The 22,162-nt window shown below is 42.8% G+C and overlaps 1 protein-coding gene across 2 annotated transcripts; it reads right to left on the bottom strand.

Annotated features, from left to right (window-relative positions):
- Nucleotides 1-18,456: 18,456 nt before the first annotated feature.
- Nucleotides 18,457-21,643, bottom strand: LOC136477184 (14-3-3-like protein GF14-C). Of its 2 annotated transcripts, none has more exons than XM_066475255.1 (6): nt 21,546-21,643; nt 20,085-20,497; nt 19,902-19,980; nt 19,619-19,741; nt 18,880-18,996; nt 18,457-18,786 (listed from the first exon to the last, which is right to left on the bottom strand). In XM_066475255.1, exons 2-6 carry the CDS (start codon nt 20,474-20,476, stop codon nt 18,727-18,729), a joined length of 771 nt encoding a protein of 256 aa, XP_066331352.1. In that variant the 5' UTR covers nt 20,477-20,497; nt 21,546-21,643; the 3' UTR covers nt 18,457-18,726. The 2 variants fall into 2 exon arrangements, with proteins under 2 accessions (XP_066331352.1, XP_066331353.1); XM_066475256.1 differs by lacking the exon at nt 21,546-21,643 and adding an exon at nt 20,742-21,459.
- Between the last annotated feature and the right edge of the window lie 519 nt (nt 21,644-22,162).

The following is a 22,162-nucleotide window of genomic DNA, read 5'->3' as shown; positions in this document are numbered from 1 at the left end:
GGAGATGGAGAAGAAGCTTGACCTCACTACTTTCACCGACGATGAGTGTGTTGGAGCTACCACACACCAGCTCACAGGTGCAGCACATGCTTGGTGGGATAGTTTCAGTGATTCCCATGAGGACCCTGCCAACATCTTGTGGGAAGAGTTCACCGAAGCATTCACTGAGTATCACATTCCCAAGGGTATCATGGAGGCCAAAGCTGAGGAGTTCCGCAACATCAAGATGGGAAAGGACAAGGTGACTGAGTACACTACTCGTTTCACCAATCTACTGCGCTATGCACCTTCCTATGTTGTGAACTCTGAGAAGTAGAAGTTGTACTATTACCGCAAGGGACTTAACCCACACATCAAGCTAAAGTTTGGTAGTATTGAGAGTAGCACGCTGCGTGCTCTGGTGGATCGCTACATCCAGATTGAGAAGGATTGTGCTGAAGCTGGAGAGGAGTACAGGGAGAGAAAGCGTAAGCCTAAGGAGTCCTTCCGTGGACGTGATCGAAAGAGGTTCCACAGAGATGCACCACCCAGGGAATGCTCTCGCCACAACAGGGATGACAACCCTAGATCGAGTAGGGGTAGTGGAGGCTACACCACCAAATACTCCCGCCCTGCTCAGGATCATTACACCCGGGACCGTTATGCTCAGGACCGCAACACTCAGGACCGTTTCAACCGTCCCCGCTCAGCGAATGAACGTCCAGCACAGAACCACCCTACACCAAGCACTAGAAACTGGAAGGCACTCGCGCCAACCCCTACAGGCGGTACGTCTTTCACCTGCTTCGCTTGTGGCCAACCTGGTCACAAAGCTGCTAAGTGCCCTCAGAACTCAGCCGCTCAGAAGTCTCAGTTCAAGGGATCTGCTACCCGTGGACGTCTCAACCATCTGGACACCGAGGAAGCACAGGCTGCCCCTGATGTTGTGTATGGTATGTTTTTAGTTAATGGCAATACTGCATCAGTTCTATTTGACTCTGGAGCAACTTGTTCTTACATATCATCCAAGTTTGCACGAGAGCATGACCTGCTTGTACCCCCACATGGGAAGCCTATCATCACCAGCTCACCTTTAGGAGACCTAAAGTGCACCCACATCTGTAAGGGAGTGAGTCTTGCCATTGAGGGGCTTACCTTTAAAGCCGACCTAACCCTGTTACCTTCCACAAACCTAGATGTCATCTTAGGTATGGATTGGTTAACCATTCACCGAGGTATCATATCATGTTCACCTAGATACGTCCAAGTGACCCACCCATCAGGCCAAGTCATTAGATGTGAACCTCAGTCCAGAAAGTCCACTTCTATCCTATGTGCCCTTAAAGCGAGTTCAGAATCACAGAAGGATGAGAAGACAGTTCATGATGTGCCTGTGGTCAGAGACTATCCCGATGTATTCCCTGAAGAATTACCGGGTATGCCACTAGACCGTGATGTAGAGTTCATCATTGATCTTTTGCCAAGAATAGGACCGATTGCCAAGAGACCCTATCGCATGTCAGTTGATGAACTGGCCAAGCTCAAGAAACAGCTTGATGAGCTCATCTCGAAGGGATATATCAGACCCAGTGCTTCACCCTGGGGATCCCCTGTTCTATTTGTCAAGAAGAAGGATGGCTCAATGAGAATGTGCATTGATTACCAGAACTTGAACGTAGTCACCATCAAGAACAAGTACCCCCTGCCAAGGATTGATGATCTGCTTGATCAGCTTTGAGGTGCCAAGTATTTCTCCAATATTGATCTCAAATCTAGCTATCATCAGATGAAGATTCGAGAGAGTGACATCCCGAAGATAGCTTTTGTGACTAGGTATGGGCAGTTTGAGTTCACCATGGTGTCCTTTGGACTCACGAATGCTCCCGCATACTTCATGAACATGATGAATAAGGTTTTCATGGATGATCTGGATAAGTTTGTGGTAGTATTCATTGATGACATTCTTGTTTATTCACCCACCACCGAAGAACATGAACATCATCTGAGAACTGTGCTTGAGAAATTAGCACAACATCAGCTCTACGCAAAGTTCAGCAAATGCGAATTTTGGCTATAGGAAGTTGCCTTCCTAGGCCATGTACTATTAGCTGAAGGTGTTGTAGTTGACCCAGCTAAGATTGAAGCTGTGAAAGAATGGGATCAACCTCGTAATGTGACTGAAGTCAGAAGTTTCTTGGGATTGGCTGGATATTACCACCGATTCATCGAGAACTTCTCCAAGATAGCCCGTCCAATGACCAACCTTCTGAAGAAGACTAAGGAGTTTGAATGGACGCCCATGTGCAAACAAAGCTTCCAAGAATTGAAATAGAAACTTACCACAACTCATGTGCTAGCATTGCCTGATATCAGCAAAGATTTCGTGGTCTATTGTGATGCATCCCGTCAAGGACTTGGTTGTGTATTGATGCAAGGTGGAAGAGTGATTGCATATGCTTCCCGACAGTTGAAAGAACATGAGAACCGTTACCCAACACTTGATCTTGAGTTAGCAGCAGTTGTGCATGCATTGAAGATCTAGAGACACTACTTGATAGGCAACAAGTGTGATATCTATACGGATCACAAGAGCTTGAAGTACTTTTTCACTTAGGAAGATCTAAATATGAGGCAACGCCGATGGCTAGAGTTGATCAAGGACTATGACCTAGAAATTCACTATCATCCAAGAAAAGCTAATGTAGTCGCAGATGCTCTCAGTCGCAAGAGTTACTGTCACACTTTGATCACTGAATCCGTACCACCTGAGCTCAAGGAAGAGATTGAAGATTTCCAACTTGAGATACTACCGCATGGCTTGTTGAATGAGCTCCGCATACAGTATGATCTCACAGATCGTATCCGTCAAGCTCAGAAAAGTTGTGAAGAGATCGAATATCTCCGTAGTCTGATGAAACTAGGCTACAAGACAAACCACCAGGAAGATGAACAAGGAACCATCTGGTTCAAGAATAGAATCTGTGTTCCATCTGACCTAGTACTACAAGAGGAAATTCTGTCAGAAGCTCATGATTCCAAGTACTGTATTCACCCTGGAGGTTCAAAGATGTATCAAGACTTGAAGAAACACTTTTGGTGGAAAGGCATGAAGACAGACATTGTGGGGCATGTGGCACGATGTGACACCTATAATAGAGTCAAGGCTGAACATCAAAGGCCTGCAGGATTGCTGAAGCCTCTTGTCTTTCCCGAGTGGAAATGGGAGAGCATATCCATGGATTTCATAGTTGGATTGCCCCGTTCACAGAAAGGCAATGATTCCATCTGGGTGATTGTTGATCGTTTGACCAAGATTGCTCACTTTGTACCAGTTATGACCAAGACCGATGCCGAAAAATTAGCAGATCTATATGTTGAGCATATTCTCAGACTGCATGGAGCTCCCTCTAGTATTGTTCTAATCGTGGTCCTCAGTTTGTGTCCCAATTCTAGGAAGCCCTGCACAAGTCCATTGGAACCAAACTTGATTTCAGTACCGCTTACCACCCACAGACATATGGACAGACTGAATGAGTAAATCAGATCTTAGAAGACATGCTTCGCGCTAGTGTACTGAATTATGGCTCTGATTGGGAGAAATGTCTACCCTATGCAGAGTTCTCTTACAACAACAGCTACCAAGCCAGTATCAAGATGTCGCAGTTTGAAGCTCTATATGGCAGACCTTGTAAGACACCTTTGATGTGGTCTCAATCGGGTGAAAGATCGTTCTTTGATTCCGCTAAGATCCAAGATGCAGAAGAAGGAGTTGCTCAAGTGAAGGAGAATTTGAGGATTGCTCAAAGTCGATACAAGTGCTATGCTGACAAAAGAAGAAGAGAACTTGAGTTCAATGTGGGAGACTTCGTCTATCTCAAGGTGTCCCCGCTACGTGGAACTGTCAGGTTCCATGTGAAAGGAAAGCTTGCCCCTAGATTTGTTGGGCCATACAAGATCCGTAAGAGAATTGGAAAACTCGCTTACAAACTTGAGCTACCTGAGGAATTGGCGGGTGTACATCCCGTATTCCATGTCTCACAGCTATGCAAGTGTTTGAGAGTGCCCGATGAAGTGATCCCAACTGATACACTTGACATCCAGAACACTCTCGAGTATAAAGAGCATCCTATCAGAATTTTGGGTAGAGATACCAAAGAGACCCGAAGCAAAACTATTCCTATGTACAAGATCCAATGGAGCAATCACACTGAGAGAGAAGCAACATGGGAGAAAGAGTCTGACCTCCGGCTATGATACCCTTACCTCTTCGAAGAGTACGTTACGCTTTAATCTTGGGGACAAGATTCTGTTAAGGGGGTAGGACTGTAACAACCCAAAAATCCACACACCAAAAATCACAACTACAAAAATTTTGTTGTTACCCCATGCAATGTTGAGTGACATCTGTAGGAGCCAACCCTAGGTGTTGCATTAGTTGTAACCCAACTAGACAATTTCATGAGCATGGCATGTCATTTGTTAATTATGTTTATTTAAATCCTAACAAATAAAATGTAGCATACATTATTAATTCAGATGGTGATTTGGATTTCCATTTGCTTTATGTAATGCTTAACAACTCATTTAAGGTAATAAACCATAAAGTAATTATTAATCAAACCAAAGAATAAATGCTTAAAGAGAAAACTATTTCTATTTTTGTATAACAAAACTACACCTATTTTTGTTATACAAAATAGCTAAATAAAGTTCCTAATATGTATAAGAGTGTTGTGGGCCTCACATCTAATAATCCAATGGATGAGGTACACCAGATTTGAATTCAAACTCCAAATCAAATTTGAATTCAAATAAACAAGAAGAAAAATAAAACAGAAAAAGAAAAGAAAAGAAGAAAGCCTCACAGCCAGCTTGGCCTGCTCGGCCCGCTAGCCAGCCCAGCCTACGCGCGGTAGCACAGGCCCAGCAAGCCAGCCCAGCATGCCGCTCACACCCGCATGCCCATCTTCCCCACCTGTAGCCGCTGCCACCCGGACCCCACACGTCAGTCACTCCCGACACAGTGCCTTCTTCCTCCCCACGCCGACATCTCCTCCCGATCGAGTTCTGACCAGAGCGACAGGCGCGGGCCCGGGGTCAGGCAAATCACCTGGCCCTGTTCCCTTGGTGCCGTGCCCACACAACCCCTGCGCCAACTACCTGCACCCATGATACCGTCCGATGCAATCGGCGCATCGCCAGCTGTCCGCCCTGTCCGCCATGGGTGAAGCTCGGACCTTGGGGCTATAAAGCGACGCCTAGAGCGCCCTAGGGATTCCTTAGTCCACCGCCTCCGCTCGGTGGCCCAACTGCCCGCACCACTCCGAGAGAAGAGGGCCGAGAAGGAAATTCGGAAGGGGGAGGCGAGCAGGGAGCTCGGGGACGTCGATCACCGGAGCCCAAAGCGCCGCCCTGAGCGCCTACCCCAACGATGTGGCTTCCACCACTAGGCAGCGCCTCGCCACCGCACCACCACCGAACGCCGCCAGCACCACTCGGTGAGTTCCTCTGCTAAGACCTCCTCCTAGCCCATGGACGCCATAGCAGTGCACGCGCTCGCCGCGCTCATGATGCCATCATCATGGCGCTGCCACCGCATGCGCACTCGGCCACCTCGCTAGACTAGGACGCAGCCGTAGAGCACCGCCATGACGCCTGGAGGATAGCCGCATAGACCAAGACACAGTTAGCCAGCCGCAGCGCCTTGGCCACGAGCACTGGACCTCAGCCGGAGCTCCACCGTGCACCACCACCGCGTGCGGACTCCACCACGCCCTATGGTCGTCGTCGACGCTATATCCTGTCTCCCGCTAATCGTCTAAAAGAAAACGGGGCACCAGGACCCCTAGAACTGCACCTAGATGCCCCGCCGGCGAGCACCGCCACACCGAGCCGACGACCACCGTGGCCAAAGCCCTAGGAAGCCTTGGCTGCCACCTTGACCCCACCACCGTACTCACCGAGGCCTGGTGATGTTTTCCCCCATCTCAATTGAACGCTAGCGCCGCTGTGGGAACTCGCCGGTGAGCACACCACCGGCGGGAGCACGCCGGGGAAGGAAGCAGAGGAATTCCCCTCGCCAGCCACACACACATGCACCCGGTGCACGTGGACCAGGCCAAAGGGAAGAAGGATAAACTCAGTCCACCGAAGACCCAGCCTACGGTCCATGGACCGTGAACACCAGTCCACCATGAGCCACGCGGTGTGGGCCGATCTGTGGACCAAAGCCCAGTGGAGGCCCTTGGCTACGACGTGGCAACGCCACAGCTTGCCACATGGTGGGCCAAAGCCCAGCCCATATCCAGGCCCAACCGGCCTAGTTTGGACCCAGCCTATGTTGACCGTTGACTAGTCAACATTAACTGATTGACTGGTCCCACATGTTAGCGACACCGAGACTCTGGACCCACTGTCAGTGGGTGACGTCATGCCGACGACATGACGACGTCACGCAGGTCCCACCTGTCAGTAACAAACACAGCTGAGGTGACATCAACTACTGACGATAGCAGCTCTGGCCCCACCTGTCAGTGACTATGATCCGTTGATCATTGACTTTGACCAAACCCACAAGTCAGTGACTCAAGAGCTTCTGGCCCCACCTATCGGAACTGATGACGTTGCTGACGTCAAGATGACATCAGCAGGACCCCATTTGTCAGCTCAGAGCCAAGATGATGACGTCATGCTGGCGTCAGCATGCCACGTGGACCAGTCACAGTGTGACATGTGTCAGCCCAGGATTAATTCAGCCTTTTCCCATTTTCAGAAATGATTGAAACTTCGGAAATTCATAACTAATTCATACGAACTCAGAAAAATACAAGACTAGGACCAAAATTCATCTAAAAGCAAGCTCTACGCAATGAACCCATGTTTGAGTGCATTTGGTTCTTTTGAATTTTCATTGTTCTTTGTGCTATTCTATAGACGTCGCTAACGCGACTATAATGCAATCGTTTGCAGACTCGGAGGAGAACCAGACAGACGAGGACCGAGAGTACCGTGAGAAGTACGGGGACGACTACACTGAAGGTGCCACATCCCACCCAATCTCGTAGCACCTATTACGCATGGCTAATATAGAACTGCTATTGCTTTACTTTACTGTTATAATCATACTATGATAGGACTTGCATGGTAGTATGCTTACTTGATGGCCTTTACCATGATGCAACCTTACCCCTGCATACCCTGCTATTAGGCTAGACACATGATTACTGCTATATTTCATTGCTTATACTTCTACTATGCTTATACTACATTAATGCATGGTGGAAACTGGTGTTATCTGGACTATGGGGAGAGTGCTGCGTGTGTAACTTGGGTGTGTGGAGGGTGAGGGTTGTGTCGACCAATTTGGAGTATACGACGAGCCTGGGGCAAGTCTTGCCATGGGGTGCTACCTGGGCACCCCTGGAAATGGATACCTGTGGTGGGTAAATGGTATATGGGGTGGTCCTAGGTGTGAACCTGTGATGGGAGGAGCCTAGGATGAAGATGCTGTGGTGGCACGGTAAATGGAAACCCTGATGGAGACATTCTGGCTTGGTCATTCCTAAGGACTTACTAGTACTCAGATTCACCAGGAAGCCTTATGTACCACTCGCCCTATATGGTGCGGGATGGCCGGACTACTTGGTAGGATATTGCCACTACTGCTAGGTTGATAGCGGACAATGTAAGGAGGTACGAGGCGTAGAGGATTTCCCCCACACCCGTCCGAGACTTCATAGAGACCTTGTGGACCCGGCTCATGACTCATAGTTTCAGCCACCCTAGACTAAACTTGGGGTGTACCAGGGCTGAATGGTAGAGTGGCATTATCCTAGGCTAGCAAGCGGTCGGAATCATCCCAATTGATGACGGTCAGCGAAGAAGGCATATCTTGTGGTTATGTGAAACCTCTGCAGAGAGTATGGTTGATCGATCGATACATATGCCGACTAGTCGGCTATGGACCTTTCCTGGGTTTCGCTTAAACTAGATAGTGAGATGAGTCCTTCTCTTCTTCCCCCGTAAGAGAGTGTCGGTCGTAGCCAGGGGCTACAGGCCATGAGACAGTGCCGAGAGGGAGTTGGCCTGTCGACTGAGCGATGGTATGGTGATGATATGGAGATGGTGGTGTAACGATCCCAGGATCGAAACCTGGCTCTGGACAGAAATGGGGTGGAATGTGTGTGGGAATGGTATTAAAACTTGACTACACCATTATATACTTGATATGCTAATACATAGGAAACCCCAGCCTTATAGGTTCCTTTTGATTATATCCAACTTGCATCCAATTTACATAAAGCATAGCTCATAAGGTAGGAGTGGCCAGTACAAATCGTACTAATAAATTTTGGCACACAGGTTCTGCTGAGGAGTATAGCTCCGAGGAGTTTGACGGTTGAGGGGTTTGTTCCTACGCTCGAGTTTGGCGATCTTATCTTCAAGCTGTTCTGAATGAATGCTACTTTTGATTCCGCCAATGCGGCGATGTAATAATTTATGTAATTTCACACTTTATGTACTCTGATATTATCGTTGTATGGATGTGGTATTCGACTAGAATTTGGGTAATATGATCTATAATGGTCATAATACACTTCGACTCTGTGGATTTCCCTTTGCGGAAATCAGGTCGTTTCACCTAGGACTTTTGGTCTGGATCCAGTAAGGTAAAGAGCAATCTTTGAGGAGTATATGTCATGATAATTTTTGGTCTTTAAATGATTGATTCGGTTTGTTGGAATCATTATAGAATGTGAAAATGTTAACCCTTGTGGACTCTGTGTCCTTTCCCATATGGAGTTAGGGTGTTCTGATGTCCCAGGATCAGAATTTGGGTGCACCATTGATCCGGGTGGATTTTGATTCGGGTTTTCGATGCTCGTCTATTTGGGTGTCTACCAATTTGAGGTTAGCTTGGATTTACTGATTTGGAGGATCTTGTCCTTGGTATCCGTGGATGCTTACTTGGAGCATTATCCTTAGGAGCGACCATACTTCTCCCCCTCTTCTTTAGAAGTGAGAGTTGAATGGTTTTAATTGGTACCTCCATTCTTTCGGGCACATTATGAGTAGGATAAGAGGATTTTGTGACACCCTTATTATCAATAAATACTTCTAGCAGATTCTTTGTAATATGATGCAAATATGAGATGCTCTAAACGATTAGGTTTAGATTCTTTGGTACGTGGATGTGAGGATTGCTCTTTTGATTCTTGGCAATCATTGTGTGGCATAAATCTACGCCTATTGCCTAGAATTATCCTAAAATTGTGATCAACATACGGGCAATGTGTAAATCCCCTATAGAGTTACCTCATTGGGATCCCTAATGCCCATTGGTATACTAGGGTGGTGATATCGGAATGTGCAAACATACTCGATGCGCAGATGGGAAATGTTTGGCTATGGCCAAAGTTCCATGTACTCACTGCAACGGAGGGAGTTGTATAAGTGCAGCTTGATGAATTTGAATTAATGATGTGGTGTGTAAGGCCACATGAAACCAACTTAATGCTGGTAAATTACAATTCTATTTTAATAGGTCATTAAACAACAAACTTGATTCTCTCGATGAGAGATTTAGTGTGGCCATTATTTGTATGCTCATAAGATACTTAATGATGAAGTTCCTAAAAACCAAACAATCCATATAATGGATTAGATCCCGTGTCCAGGATCGTTTGCTCTAAACTGAAGAATGTGAGCAAAGTATTTGGTAAATTTGTGGTAGCTTATGAGTATGGCACACAGTTATGACAACATTGTAGATGCATAAATGTGCATTACATAGTATCTTTATGGTCCATAAAATGGCAAATAGTCACATGTATGTTCTTGAATTTCTTCAAGAAATTTAGTGGCTCATATTGATGCTATGACCAATAGAATCGATAATAATTCTCACGTTATCCATATGGTTGAATAACCGAGGCAAATGTGCCAAGTCTTGTTGACATCAAGAGGGAGAATTATTTTGTACGCAGCATTGGATGCGGGTTATGTATGCGTAGTCCAATCCAAATGAGGATGTTTTGTTTAAGTACTTGATGTGCCATATCCGTTGTTAAGAGAAAATACCCCTCTTAGTTGACATCTTGGGGTTTCGATATGAAAAACCATAATGACGAATATCTTTATAATTTTAATTGGGTACATTATGGAATCAGAATACAATAATAGATTCATGATTATTATTTGAGTACCAATAGGAAGTATGATAGTAGCACCACCAAAGCCCACTATCATGATATCACGTCACGCGTTTATCAAAATATTTCCATGTCTCTTTGTAAGAGTTTAGGAATATTTTGCTTCCCTATATGTATAAAGTTTGTGGTGCAATTGTCAACTAGGCAAAATTCCTCTTTGCATTTGGAATGACTCATGTATAAATCTATATATAGCATGAAAAATTGATGACAACATTTTATATTACAACACTAAAATGGGACCGGATACTAGGTATCTTTGTAAATAGGAGAAATTTTGGTCTCCAAAAAGGATCAAGCAAAGTAAATTCGATGATCATTTTAGCCATGCTCATAAGACCCACTTATTAATTCAGTGTTTGGTTGCTGCTTGGTTCCTCCATAAAACTTGTTGTGAACAACTGTCCTTCCTGGTGGTGTTAGGTTGAAGATTGAAGCGTGCTTTGTATCTTTATTATTGAGACGGATATTTATGTTCAATGGATTTCTAATACCGATCAACTAATATATCAAGGCATGGCATTTCCAAGTTGTGTGGCTGTAACATCCATAATTGGGACAAAGTTTAACTTTGTCATGTTTGGGAAATTCTTACCCTAAAGAATGCATGGGGCTACTTCTTATTGTTGCGTTAAATCTTATCGTTAAAGTTCTTTGAATGGCATTGCATGGCATCAGACTTGTCATGATTCTGAAAATTCAACCATACTTGAGGTAATAGAGCATCGCTATGATGCTAATGATGATTGCTCATTCAGAGTTTATCATACACTTAGACCTGAAGTATTGTAGGAATTAATCCAGAATTCATATGGTAAGTTGCGAGCAATCGCAAAAAAATCACTGGATATTTGGGGAACAACATAATTCTATTGTCAAGTGGACATAAAGTCCTAGAGATAAAATTATGGCCAATCATGGTTGGTAGTTGGCAAAATTATTTCCATATGTTGTTCATATCACTCTTTGGGAGCTAGCCATATAGTGCTTCAATTTAGATCCATTGAGATACACATATGTGTGATCTGGATGTGTATGGTGCTTTGTTAAATAAAACTCCATATTTAAATTGACCATAAGCGGTGATGCTCTCTTATGGCGAGCATCAAATATTGCTATGAATCCATAGAACATCAAGTTTAACATTACGTCCATTGCCCCTATTGGATAATGGTGACCATCAAGAGCGTTTCTAACTCTTTGATGGTCATTTATCCTACACGAGACATACCATCGAAACATTTTAAGTTCTTAAAAATGTTGAGGTGTGTTGTAATGGGATGCAAAATAAAGACAAGATAAATCTTGTATTAATGATTGTGTAAAAGTCTCATATGCATAATAACATGATGGAGGTAGTCACCGTAAAGGTGTAGGCATCAAATTGGGCATAATCTGTGTTAACAGTAGATGCCAAGTTACTTATGCAATTTGTATAAACACATCGTAAGGTAGCCATCAAAATTGATGTAGACCTTAGCTAATTTGCAAACGAATTGGGTATGCATGTTGAAGATAGTCACTAAGTTGTTGACTCAATGTAGATTCCACAGTAGCAACTATGGTGCTACCTTGTGTATGACCAATAGGAATGCAAACTAATGGTAGTCATCATTGTGAAATGATGTAGACCGTATGTTCCAATCTGTGATGTTGGGTACGCACGTTGAGGATAGTCACTAAGTTAAAACTTAGTGTAGATCCCACAGTCGTAACTATAGTGTTACCTTGTCTATGGCCAACATACAATGTGGAACACTTGTGTTATACAAATAATGAGGCAATACACTTAATCAATTTTGTATTAAAAATGTAAGCATTGTGAGCTTGAAATAAAACATAAATGAGCTTAACATGAAACGAAAATTGCAAATAATAAAGTAATTGCAATAAAAAGGGCATGATGCAAATAAAGCATAGTGAAATATAATGCAGTTGGATGACTACATTTTAAACTACAGGTTTAAGCATAAAGGTTAGTGCATAATTAATCTAGAAAGATACTAATTTATTTTACAGAAAATGCAAGGTCTTTTCTGCAAAAGTGCACAACCTTCTGTCCGGGGCCACTAGACGCCGGGAGGCAGGCCGTCACGCGAGGTGCAAGCCATGGGCGTTGGCAACAGGGCCTCCGGCCGTGGGCGTCCGGCCACCGCTCATGCATCTTGGGGCCGCTGCCGCAGGCCGTGCGTGAGGGTGCCGATGCCGTAGCCGGTGGAGCACACGAGCATTGTAGACGCGGGCTGGGCGGACACGCAAGTGTCATGGCCGTGGTACGAACGCATGAGCGGAAGCAACGGCAATGAGGATGAATTTGGTGAACAACAAGATGGCATCGGCGAGTGTCGTTGCCTGGGGTACGAAACGCGGCTGTATTCCATACCTTTGTTCTAGTTGTCGCCATACCTTTGTTCTAGTTGTCGTTCTTGATTTTGATGATGATGTTCTTCGTTTCTCTCATGTTCTCCTCTGCTGGAAAGAAAACGTGAGTTCTGTACGATGAAGATCGCACCTTCCATCGCCACGAAGAACGGCATCATCGTCGGTGAATAGCTTCTCTGGCGATGTTCCTGTGGCTAACTGCCTTTGGCCTTGTTCTTGAGATCGATGGTTGTACAGTAGTTCATCACTTCATCGTATGTTGTCTCCAGTGAGGCATGCGTGCCTATCCGTTCTTCAGACTTGTTCATACAACTTTGATGACTATCCTTAATGTGCATACCCAATTCGTTTGCGAATTAACTAAAGTCTACATCAATCTTTGATGACTACCTTAAGACGTGTTCATACAACTTGCATTAATGACTTGGCATCTACTGTTAACACAGATTATGCCCATTTTGAGGTCTACACCTTTACTATGACTACCTCCATTATGTTATTATGCATATGAGATTTTTACACTAACATTAATACAAGATTATCTTGTCTTTATTTTGCATCCCATTACAACACTACCATAGCAATTTTAATTTACCCTTAAAAGTAAATTCAGAAAATCTATGGTTTGTACCTAGTTGGAATAATGGACACGAAAGAGTTTGATCTCTCACTCTTGATGATCACCGTTATTCAACATGGCCAATGGACGTAAAGTTAAACTTTATTGTTCTATGGATTCATAGCAAAATATACTTGGTGCTCCTCGTAAGAGAGCATCATCGCTTACTGAACAATTAAGTATGGAGTTTTATTTTAAATCAAGCACCATACACATCCGGGCCACACATATGTGTATCTCAATGGATGCAAATCGAAGCACTATATGGCTAGTTTTCAATGAGTGATATGAACAACACAAGGCAGACATTCTGCCCAATGCCAACTCTGATTGGCCATAACTTTATGTCTAGAATCTTAAGTCCACTTGAGAATATAATTATGTTGTTCCAAAATATCCCCTAACATTATGTTTTTGCGAAAGCACACAACTTACCAAATATATTCTAGATTAATTCCTACATCACTTCAGATCTAAGTGTATGATACACTCTTATCGAGGAATCATCATTAGCATTATAGTGATTCTCTATTATCTGAAGTACATTGAATTTTTAGAATCATGACAAGTTCGATGCCATGTAATAATGCCATCCATAGAACTTTAATGGTAAGACTTAACGCAAAAAGAAGTAGCAGCCCTGTGCATTCCTTAGGGTCAAGGCATTTTCCAAATATGACAGAACCATATTTTGTCCCAATTGTGTATGTTATAGTCACACAACTTAGAAATGCCAGGCGTTGAAACATTTAATTGATTGGTATTACAAATTCATTGGACATAAATATCTGGCTCAACAATAAAGATATGAAGCACGCTTCTATCTTCAACCTGACACCATCAGGAAGGCCAGTTGTTCACAACAAGTTTCATGAAGAAACCAAGCAGCAACCAAACACTTAATTATTAAGTGGGTCTTATAAGCATGGAGAGCATGATCATCGAATTTACTTCGCTTGATACATTTTGGGGACCAAAATTTGTCTCCCATTTACAAACATACCTAGTATCTACATCCCATTTTGGTGTTGTAATATAAAATGTTGTCATCAATTTCAATTGAATATCACAATAATGTGCCATTACATTTGATATTCCATTAATTAACTTGTATGTAATCTATATATCTGTAAAGAATGTCATTATATTCTTCATGCTATATATAGACTTATACGAGAGTCAATCCAAATACAAAGAGGAATTTTTCCTAGTGGATAGTTGCACCACAAACTCTATACATAGGGAAGCAAAATATTCCTAAACTCTTACATAGAGACAAGGAAATATTGTGTTAATCGTTTGACGTGATGTCATGATAGTGGGTTTTGGTCGTGCTACTATCATACTCCCTATTGGTACTCAAATAATAATCATGAATCCATTCTTGTATTCTGATTCCATAATGTACCCAATTAAAATTATAGAGATATCCGTCAATGTGTTTTTTCATATAGAAACCCCAAGATGACAACTAAGAGGAGTATTTTCACTTAACAACGGATATGGCAATACTTAAACAAAACACCCTTGGATTTGACTACACATACATAACATGTATCCAATGTTGCATACAAAATAATCCTCTCTTTTGATGTCAACAAGACTTGGTACATTTGCCTTGGTTATTCAACTATAGAGATAACTTGAGAATTATTGTCAATTCTACTGGTCATAGCATCAATATGAGCCACCACATTTCTTGAAGAAATTCAAGAACACACATGTGACTCTATTTACCATTTTATGGACCATAAAAATATTATGTAATGCACATTTATGCATCCATAATATAGTCCTAGGTGTGTCTCTTAGTCATGAGAACCATCACTATACCAAACTCATTGATCAAAATCTTTAATTTAGAGCAAATTATCCTAGATGCAGGATCAAATCCATTTTATATGGAACAGTCTAATTTTTGGGATCTATATATCAAGTACCTTATGTCCATACCAATAATGGTTTGATTAAATCTTTTATTGAGAATCAAATTGCATGACATATTAAAATAGAATTGTAATTTACCAGCACTAAGTTGTTTTCATGCGGCCTTACACATCGCATCATTAATTCAAATTCATCAAGCTACACTTATACAACTCCCTCCGTTGCAGTATGTATGTGAAACTTTGGCCACAGCCAAACATTTTCCATCTGTGCATCGAGTATGTTTTCACATACCCATATCACCACCCCAACATACCAATGGGCATTAGGGATCCCAAGAGATAACTCTACAGGGGATTTATAAATTGCCCGTATATTGATCACATTTGAGGATAATTTTAGGCATTAGGGGGAGATTTATACCACATTAAGAATGCCAGGAATCAAAAGAGCAATCCTCACATCCACATATAAAAGATTCAAAACCTAATCATTTAGAATATCTTATATTTGCATCATATTGTAAAGAATATGCTAGAAATATTTACTGATAATAAAGGTATCACAAAATCCTCTTATCCTACTCATAATGCGCCCGAAAGAATAGAAGTACCAATTAAAACCATTCAACTCCCACTTCCAAAGAAGAGGGGGAGAAGTACGACCGCTCCTAAGGATAATGCTCCAAGTAAGCGTCCGAGGATACCGAGGACAATATCCTCCAAATCAGTAAATCCAAGCCAACCTCAAGTTGGTAGACACCCAAAATGGATGAGCATCCAAAACCCGGATCAACGGTGCACCCAAATTCTGATTCTGGGACATTGGAACACCCTGACTCCATATGGGAAATGACTCAAAGTCCAAAAGGGTTAACATTTTCACATGCTATATTGATTTCAAGAACCGAATCAATCATTTAAAGACTACAAATTATCACGGCATATACTCCTCAAAGATTGCTTTTTCACCTTACTGGATCCAGACCAAAAGTCCTAGACAGAGTGTCTTCACACTCAAATTTGGTCAAACTAAAAGGTGGCAATTAAGGACATTGCTCTTGTTCAATGATGAGAAGTATTACCACGGTAATATCTTCCCTCATAGAGTTTCTTTTCAGAAGCAAGGTGGCGAACAATGAGAGCTTGTAGCATATGGTTTCACGCAGAGACCCAGCATAGCACACCCCATGGTATGTGTGAAAATAAAGTTTTCCAAATTCAATAATTGGCAGATCAAATGAATTTAATAGATTCGGACGTATAAGTCCCAATGGACATCACATTCTGAATCCAAATACAAATCGCAACATACATTGTGTATAATTAAGCATGATCGCGTATATTAGTTATTTTGATATCATCATGATACAGAAATAATTATGCAATCATTTGAGATACAATTTCCATCATGTGGATTCGAGATGGAGGATTTGGGTAAGACCAAATATTGCCTAGGCTTACAGCTTGAGCACCGTCCTTCAGAGATTTTAGTGCATCAATCAGCCTATATCCAAAAAATATTAGAGAAATTCAATATAGACAAATCATATCATAACAAAACTTCGATGGTTGTTCGTTCTTTAGAAATAGATAAAGATCCATTTAGACCACGAGATATTGGAGAAAAGATATTGGGACCGAGGTTCTATATCTTAGTGTCATTGAGCACTTATGTATCTTGCAAATTGCACGCATTTGCAGTGAACATACTAGTTAGATATAGTGCAAATCCAACTCACCGTCATTAGACGAGAGTGAAGCATATCCTCAGATATCTTAGTAGTACAAAGGATCTTGGTTTCTTCTTTAAGAGAAATTATGATCCCAATATAATTGGATACACAGATGCTGGTTACTCATCTGTTCCCCATCCAAAACTGGATTTGTATTCTTACATGGAGGTACAGCTATTTTATGAAGCCCTCTAAACAGACTCTAACGGCGACCTCCACTAATCATTCTAAAATTATTGCTCTATACGAGGCATCACATGAATGTGTATGACTTCGCAGAATGATTAACCACATACAACAGGCATGTGGTATTGGTTCGATTAAATCACCTACAATTATCTATGAAGATAATTTCGCTTATGTTACATAGATGCAAACAGGTTACATAAAGAGTAATGTCGCTAAGGACATTGCCCCTAAGCTGTTTTATCCCCATAAGTTACAAGAAAGTAGGAAAATAAACATCTTGCAAATCACCGCATGCGATAATCTCGCTGAACTATTTACTAAGTCATTACCAACTTCTATGTTTCAAAAATTTCTATATAAGATTGGTATGCGACGACTTCAAAATTTGCAAGAATCAGAGGGAGACATCTCCTAGATGTTGACCTGTACCAGTATCATATTATACTCTTTTCTTTCACAAGTTTTACTTATAATGTTTCTTGTTAAAGTTTTTAATGAGGTAATATTAACATAAGCATGTGTCATATTTTCTATTTTTCCCATTGGGGTTTTTGTGGAAAATATCAAAGACACATATTGCCCTCACAACCCATTCATGGTTTTTCTCTGAAAATATTTTTCATGTGAGTTATCCAAGAGGCAATACCAATAATATGTCGTCACATTTTCTCCTAATTTCCCCACTGAATTTTTACCGGAGTTTTAGCGGCATATCACTTTATAATGCTCCTCATATTCTTCCTGAAAGGTTTTTGTTGGAGTTATCTTTATGTCGTATCTCCAATATTTTTCCCCATTGGGGTTTTTAATAGGATACCAATGATATAGTTGTTTATTTAAATCATAAATAAATATGTTATTTTCTTCTTATTTTTCAATAAAGTTTAAAGGAGTTTTTATGGCATATCATATATTCCTCAGATTTTTCCCATAGGATTTTTCGTGGAATTTCAGCTTATAGCTGCATTGATCTCAAGGAAGATTCGATCAAGGAGATGTTATAAAACGACACCTATACGCGAACGGACGTCTACAGATGAACAGGTGTCTCTTCACGAGTGATCTCATCCATCAAGTACAGGATTAGTGGATAGGATTAGACAGTTAATTTTAATTTCAAAGGGCATATCTTTTGAGAACAGTCATTCGTGACACCCCTCCACTTGTATAAATATATTTCTAAAATCAATAAAAGCAACAGTCCTTCCACATCTTGTTTATTTATGTTCACTTCTAACATGTCTATTGGTAACATTGTTGATGCATCAAAGAAGTGTCAATTGTGAGACACCGTTTCGTAACAATTGGCGCACAGCTCCGGTGAGGAACTCTGGCTGCCAAGAGCCCAGACGCTACGATGTTTCCGCTTTCCGGGGATCCAAAAGTACAACACGTTAAACCGCAGATTCGAACAGCCCTCCGCATATCCAGCCCATAACTGATTGCAAACGAAATGAATGCGATAACTTCAAAGCTCAATAAAACGCTAGAGCGACCACAGACATGCTTGTCAAATCCAGGGGAACAATACCAGTCCACACGGACCTAGTGCCAACTAGCGGCAACACAAAGCAATGGGAAACTAATTCGACCACTACCAGACTACTAATATAAGGAAAAAGAAGCGAGGGGAGAGGAAATCAGCTACAATAATGGCACGGCACAGCTTCGACAGCATAGAGCATCTAAAACAATGGGCTGGAACAACATGCCCTCTCCGAAGATTACTGTCCCTCGCCAGCATCGCCTTTCGAGGCTTCATTGCCCTCATCAGCACCATCCTCCTGCACATACCAGATACAAATTTTTAGCACCGGATAAGAAGAGTAGACAGGCAACAGATTAAAAGTTAGGTTTATTTTGGGAGAAGAAAATACCGTGAGGTCAGAGGTCCAAAGGGTCAAGTTGTCCCTCAGGAGCTGCATGATCAGAGTGCTATCTTTGTATGACTCCTCCCCAAGGGTGTCTAACTCAGAGATAGCTTCATCAAACGCCTGCAAAGATTAGACAATCATTATCAATTATCAAAGTTTCAATGGCACAAGGACTAAGGCATGCACAATATAAAAGTTACATGATCAAGCAACCGACTCAAATGCCTCCCAGTTGCCACAAATTAATCAAGTTAGATACTCAAACTGTAAAACACACGGCATCATCATCATCTTGATAATGTAGGTGCCAGATATTGCAAGTATCACCACAATCCAATAGAACATGAACAATCCTTTTAACCAGGTGCATAATAACAAGCAAGAGTCTAGCAATAACAGGGCAGAATGGCATAAAACTACTAGAAGCAAGCCTGTTTAGATATGTGCAAACATGGAGAATCAGCAGCTCATCATATCAGTGGTAGCATTACTAATCAGAAACTATCTAATCAAGATATCTAGTCAAATTGCAATGAGGACCTATAAGGGCATAAGCTTGCCGTATGAGAAGCAATAAAAAGATCTTGATATACTGAACAATTTAGGACAAGGATCCTATAATTTTTACAGTCAAAGGGCACTTTTGGATATTTTTTCTGCCCAAGCTCAAATGCACAAACAACCCTCACCCTAAACACAGTAAAATGTATGTATGTAGTAGAAAAGTAGATGTGATTCCAACCTGCTTTGCAAGGTTGCAAGCTTTGTCTGGGGAGTTCAGAATCTCATAATAGAACACTGAGAAGTTAAGAGCAAGCCCAAGCCTTATCGGATGGGTAGGTGCCAACTCAGCCAGAGCAATGTCCTACACAGTACATAGCAGAATAAAACTTCATAAGAAAACAGTGTAAAGACTAACAGTAAGCATTCAAAGAAATGGACTTGTCATCCTATTACGATATGAAAATATAGCAACTACCCTGGAGACAGTTGTCATATTATCAGAACAGAAAAAATGAACAAACCTGAGCAGCCTTGTAGGCCACCATCGTACTCTCAGCAGATTCCTTCCTCTCAGCAGCAGTCTTAAATTCCGCAAGGTACCTGCCATAGTTAAGAAGAACAAGAAGGTTAAGAAATCTGATTGGTTTCTTCAGATTATACAGATATTGTTGCACATCATAATATTCCATTGCATCCTTCCCAACCTATGATAGTCACCCTTCATCTTGAGGTAGAAGACCTTTGATTCGGCAGCAGCAGAGGAAGGCACTAGGTGGGAGTCAAGAAGCTTCAGGATGCCATCACAAATGTTGCTCAGTTCAGCCTCAATCTTCCCGCGGTATTCCTTGATAAGGTTCACATGCTCTTCGTTCTTACGAGACTCCTCCTTCTGTTCAATGGAAGAGACAATGCGCCATGAAGCACGGCGAGCCCCAATCACATTCTTGTATGCGACAGACAGGAGGTTACGCTCCTCCACAGTGAGCTCTTCAACATCTACAGTCTTAGCCACCTTCTCCATATACTCAACCATCTCCTCATACCTTTCGGCCTGCTCAGCCAGCTTGGCCATGTAAACATTCTCCTCCCTCGACATATTGTTAAAAGAACAAACTTACTGCAAGCAAAGGGAAAATGATAAGCCATTGCCTAAAAGAAGTACAAAATGTCAACTAAAATGATATGGGTAAGGTACATGGCTGGGCACTAATCTCGACAAATGTCAACTAAAATAAAATGATTATATGGGAAAGGTACATGGCTGGTCACTAAACTGACTTAAGCCATTAAGCCCCTTCATGTTTAATAAGAACAAGCATATTAGTAACATTTCTGAGAAATAATAAAGGGGTCATACAAACCTGATTGAACCAGTAATACAGCCACACCAAGAAGCAGCATCTAATCCAACACTAGCTTGCAGCACCCACATTCAGGTTCAAAAATTGCAATAACAGACCCCACACAATGCAGGTTATATGATCTGTTCATTCTGTTGTGATCCCCCAAATCCATCAAATTAAGAAATCAGATAGAACTAACCTATTTACACTACTGCCTAACAGATCACTGAAAAGGAAAACCGGATCTATCCTTGACAAGGTGAAACATGACCCAAAATCCGACACACCTATAACAGTACATAAATCGAGAAATCACATCCAACACCTAGCAGCAAGTGATAGAACTACTTTAATACACTAACCGTGAAGGCACGTGTACATCCAGATCAAATATCTCAACACACTACTTCACTCTCAGAAATTCCACATTCAACCATCCGTGTCCCCCGCTCCAAGCCTCCAACAGATAACAGGCACCGTTGCTAACCCCAAAAGGGGAACGGAAACCCAAAAGGTGCTCAGCAGTCAGTCCTCGCACCAAACTACTCCCAAATCAGGCGGATCTACGCGCCCCGTGCGCTCGAGGCCTCAGATCTTGCGGATCGAGCTCGAAGAAAGCCACCGAGCAGGCCCCGAGACAAAGCGGATCTAGCCGCATCACAGACCACCACCCGGGAAAAAAAACGGAAGAACAAAAAGGGTGGAGGAAACTCGCACCGCTCCCGCAACTCCCGTACCACGAACACTCAACTAGATCAAGCAGGACAGCACTCCTGACAGCACGCAAGATTAATTTTCAAAAAAAAAATCGGGAACCCTAACCTCCTGGCGCGGGGCTGGCTCTTGTGCGCGGCGGAACGGTGTGGTCGGGGGAACTGCGGATGCTGCGGTGGACAGGGCGAAGCAGCGTGGTGACGTTTTATAGCGGGACGCGAGCGCGAGGCTACGGTCAGCGAGCCAATGGCATGGCGCCACGGCGACGGCAGGGGGGCCACACCGACACCCCTCGCGCAAGGCGTGGTGGGCTGCGGGAGCCTCTGACACGCGGGCGCGGCACACTGGTGGGACCCATGTGTCCTTCGGAGCGGGAAAGATGATCAGGTGCGGTGGGCTCGGTGTACGTGGTCGGTGCGAATATCCCCTGCGAACCTCTCGGTCTCGGGCTCCGCGAATTGGCAAAAAATCGAGCCCGTGGGTATGACATGTGGGTCCGGCCTGGTTGCGAACGATCGGTCATTTTTCTTCCCCAAGGAAATGTCCTGTTTAGTATTGTAGTACTCCTATGTTTTGCTAAAAGCACCGGGCACGATCGGCAGAAAAGGCTTGATTCATCGGGTAATCAAGTGATTATTAGTTCCTGATCCGACGGGGCATCTCAGCACTTGAGCGACATGCACAGCTGGATCAGCTACACCTGCACGTGGTGCTGCACATGAAAA

This window comes from Miscanthus floridulus, chromosome 8 (genome assembly GCF_019320115.1).
Source record: "Miscanthus floridulus cultivar M001 chromosome 8, ASM1932011v1, whole genome shotgun sequence".
Taxonomy (NCBI): domain Eukaryota; kingdom Viridiplantae; phylum Streptophyta; class Magnoliopsida; order Poales; family Poaceae; genus Miscanthus; species Miscanthus floridulus.
This window is presented reverse-complemented; position numbering and strand designations above follow the sequence as displayed.

Coding starts and splice junctions, on each gene's coding strand:
- LOC136477184 (XM_066475255.1), bottom strand. CDS start 20,476: ATGTCGAGGGAGGAGAATGTTTACATGGCCAAGCTGGCTGAGCAGGCC. Junction 19,981..20,084: donor ATGAAGGGTGACTATCATAG/GTTGGGAAGGAT, acceptor TAACTATGGCAG/GTACCTTGCGGAATTTAAGA. Junction 19,742..19,901: donor TGGCCTACAAGGCTGCTCAG/GTTTGTTCATTT, acceptor TGTACTGTGTAG/GACATTGCTCTGGCTGAGTT.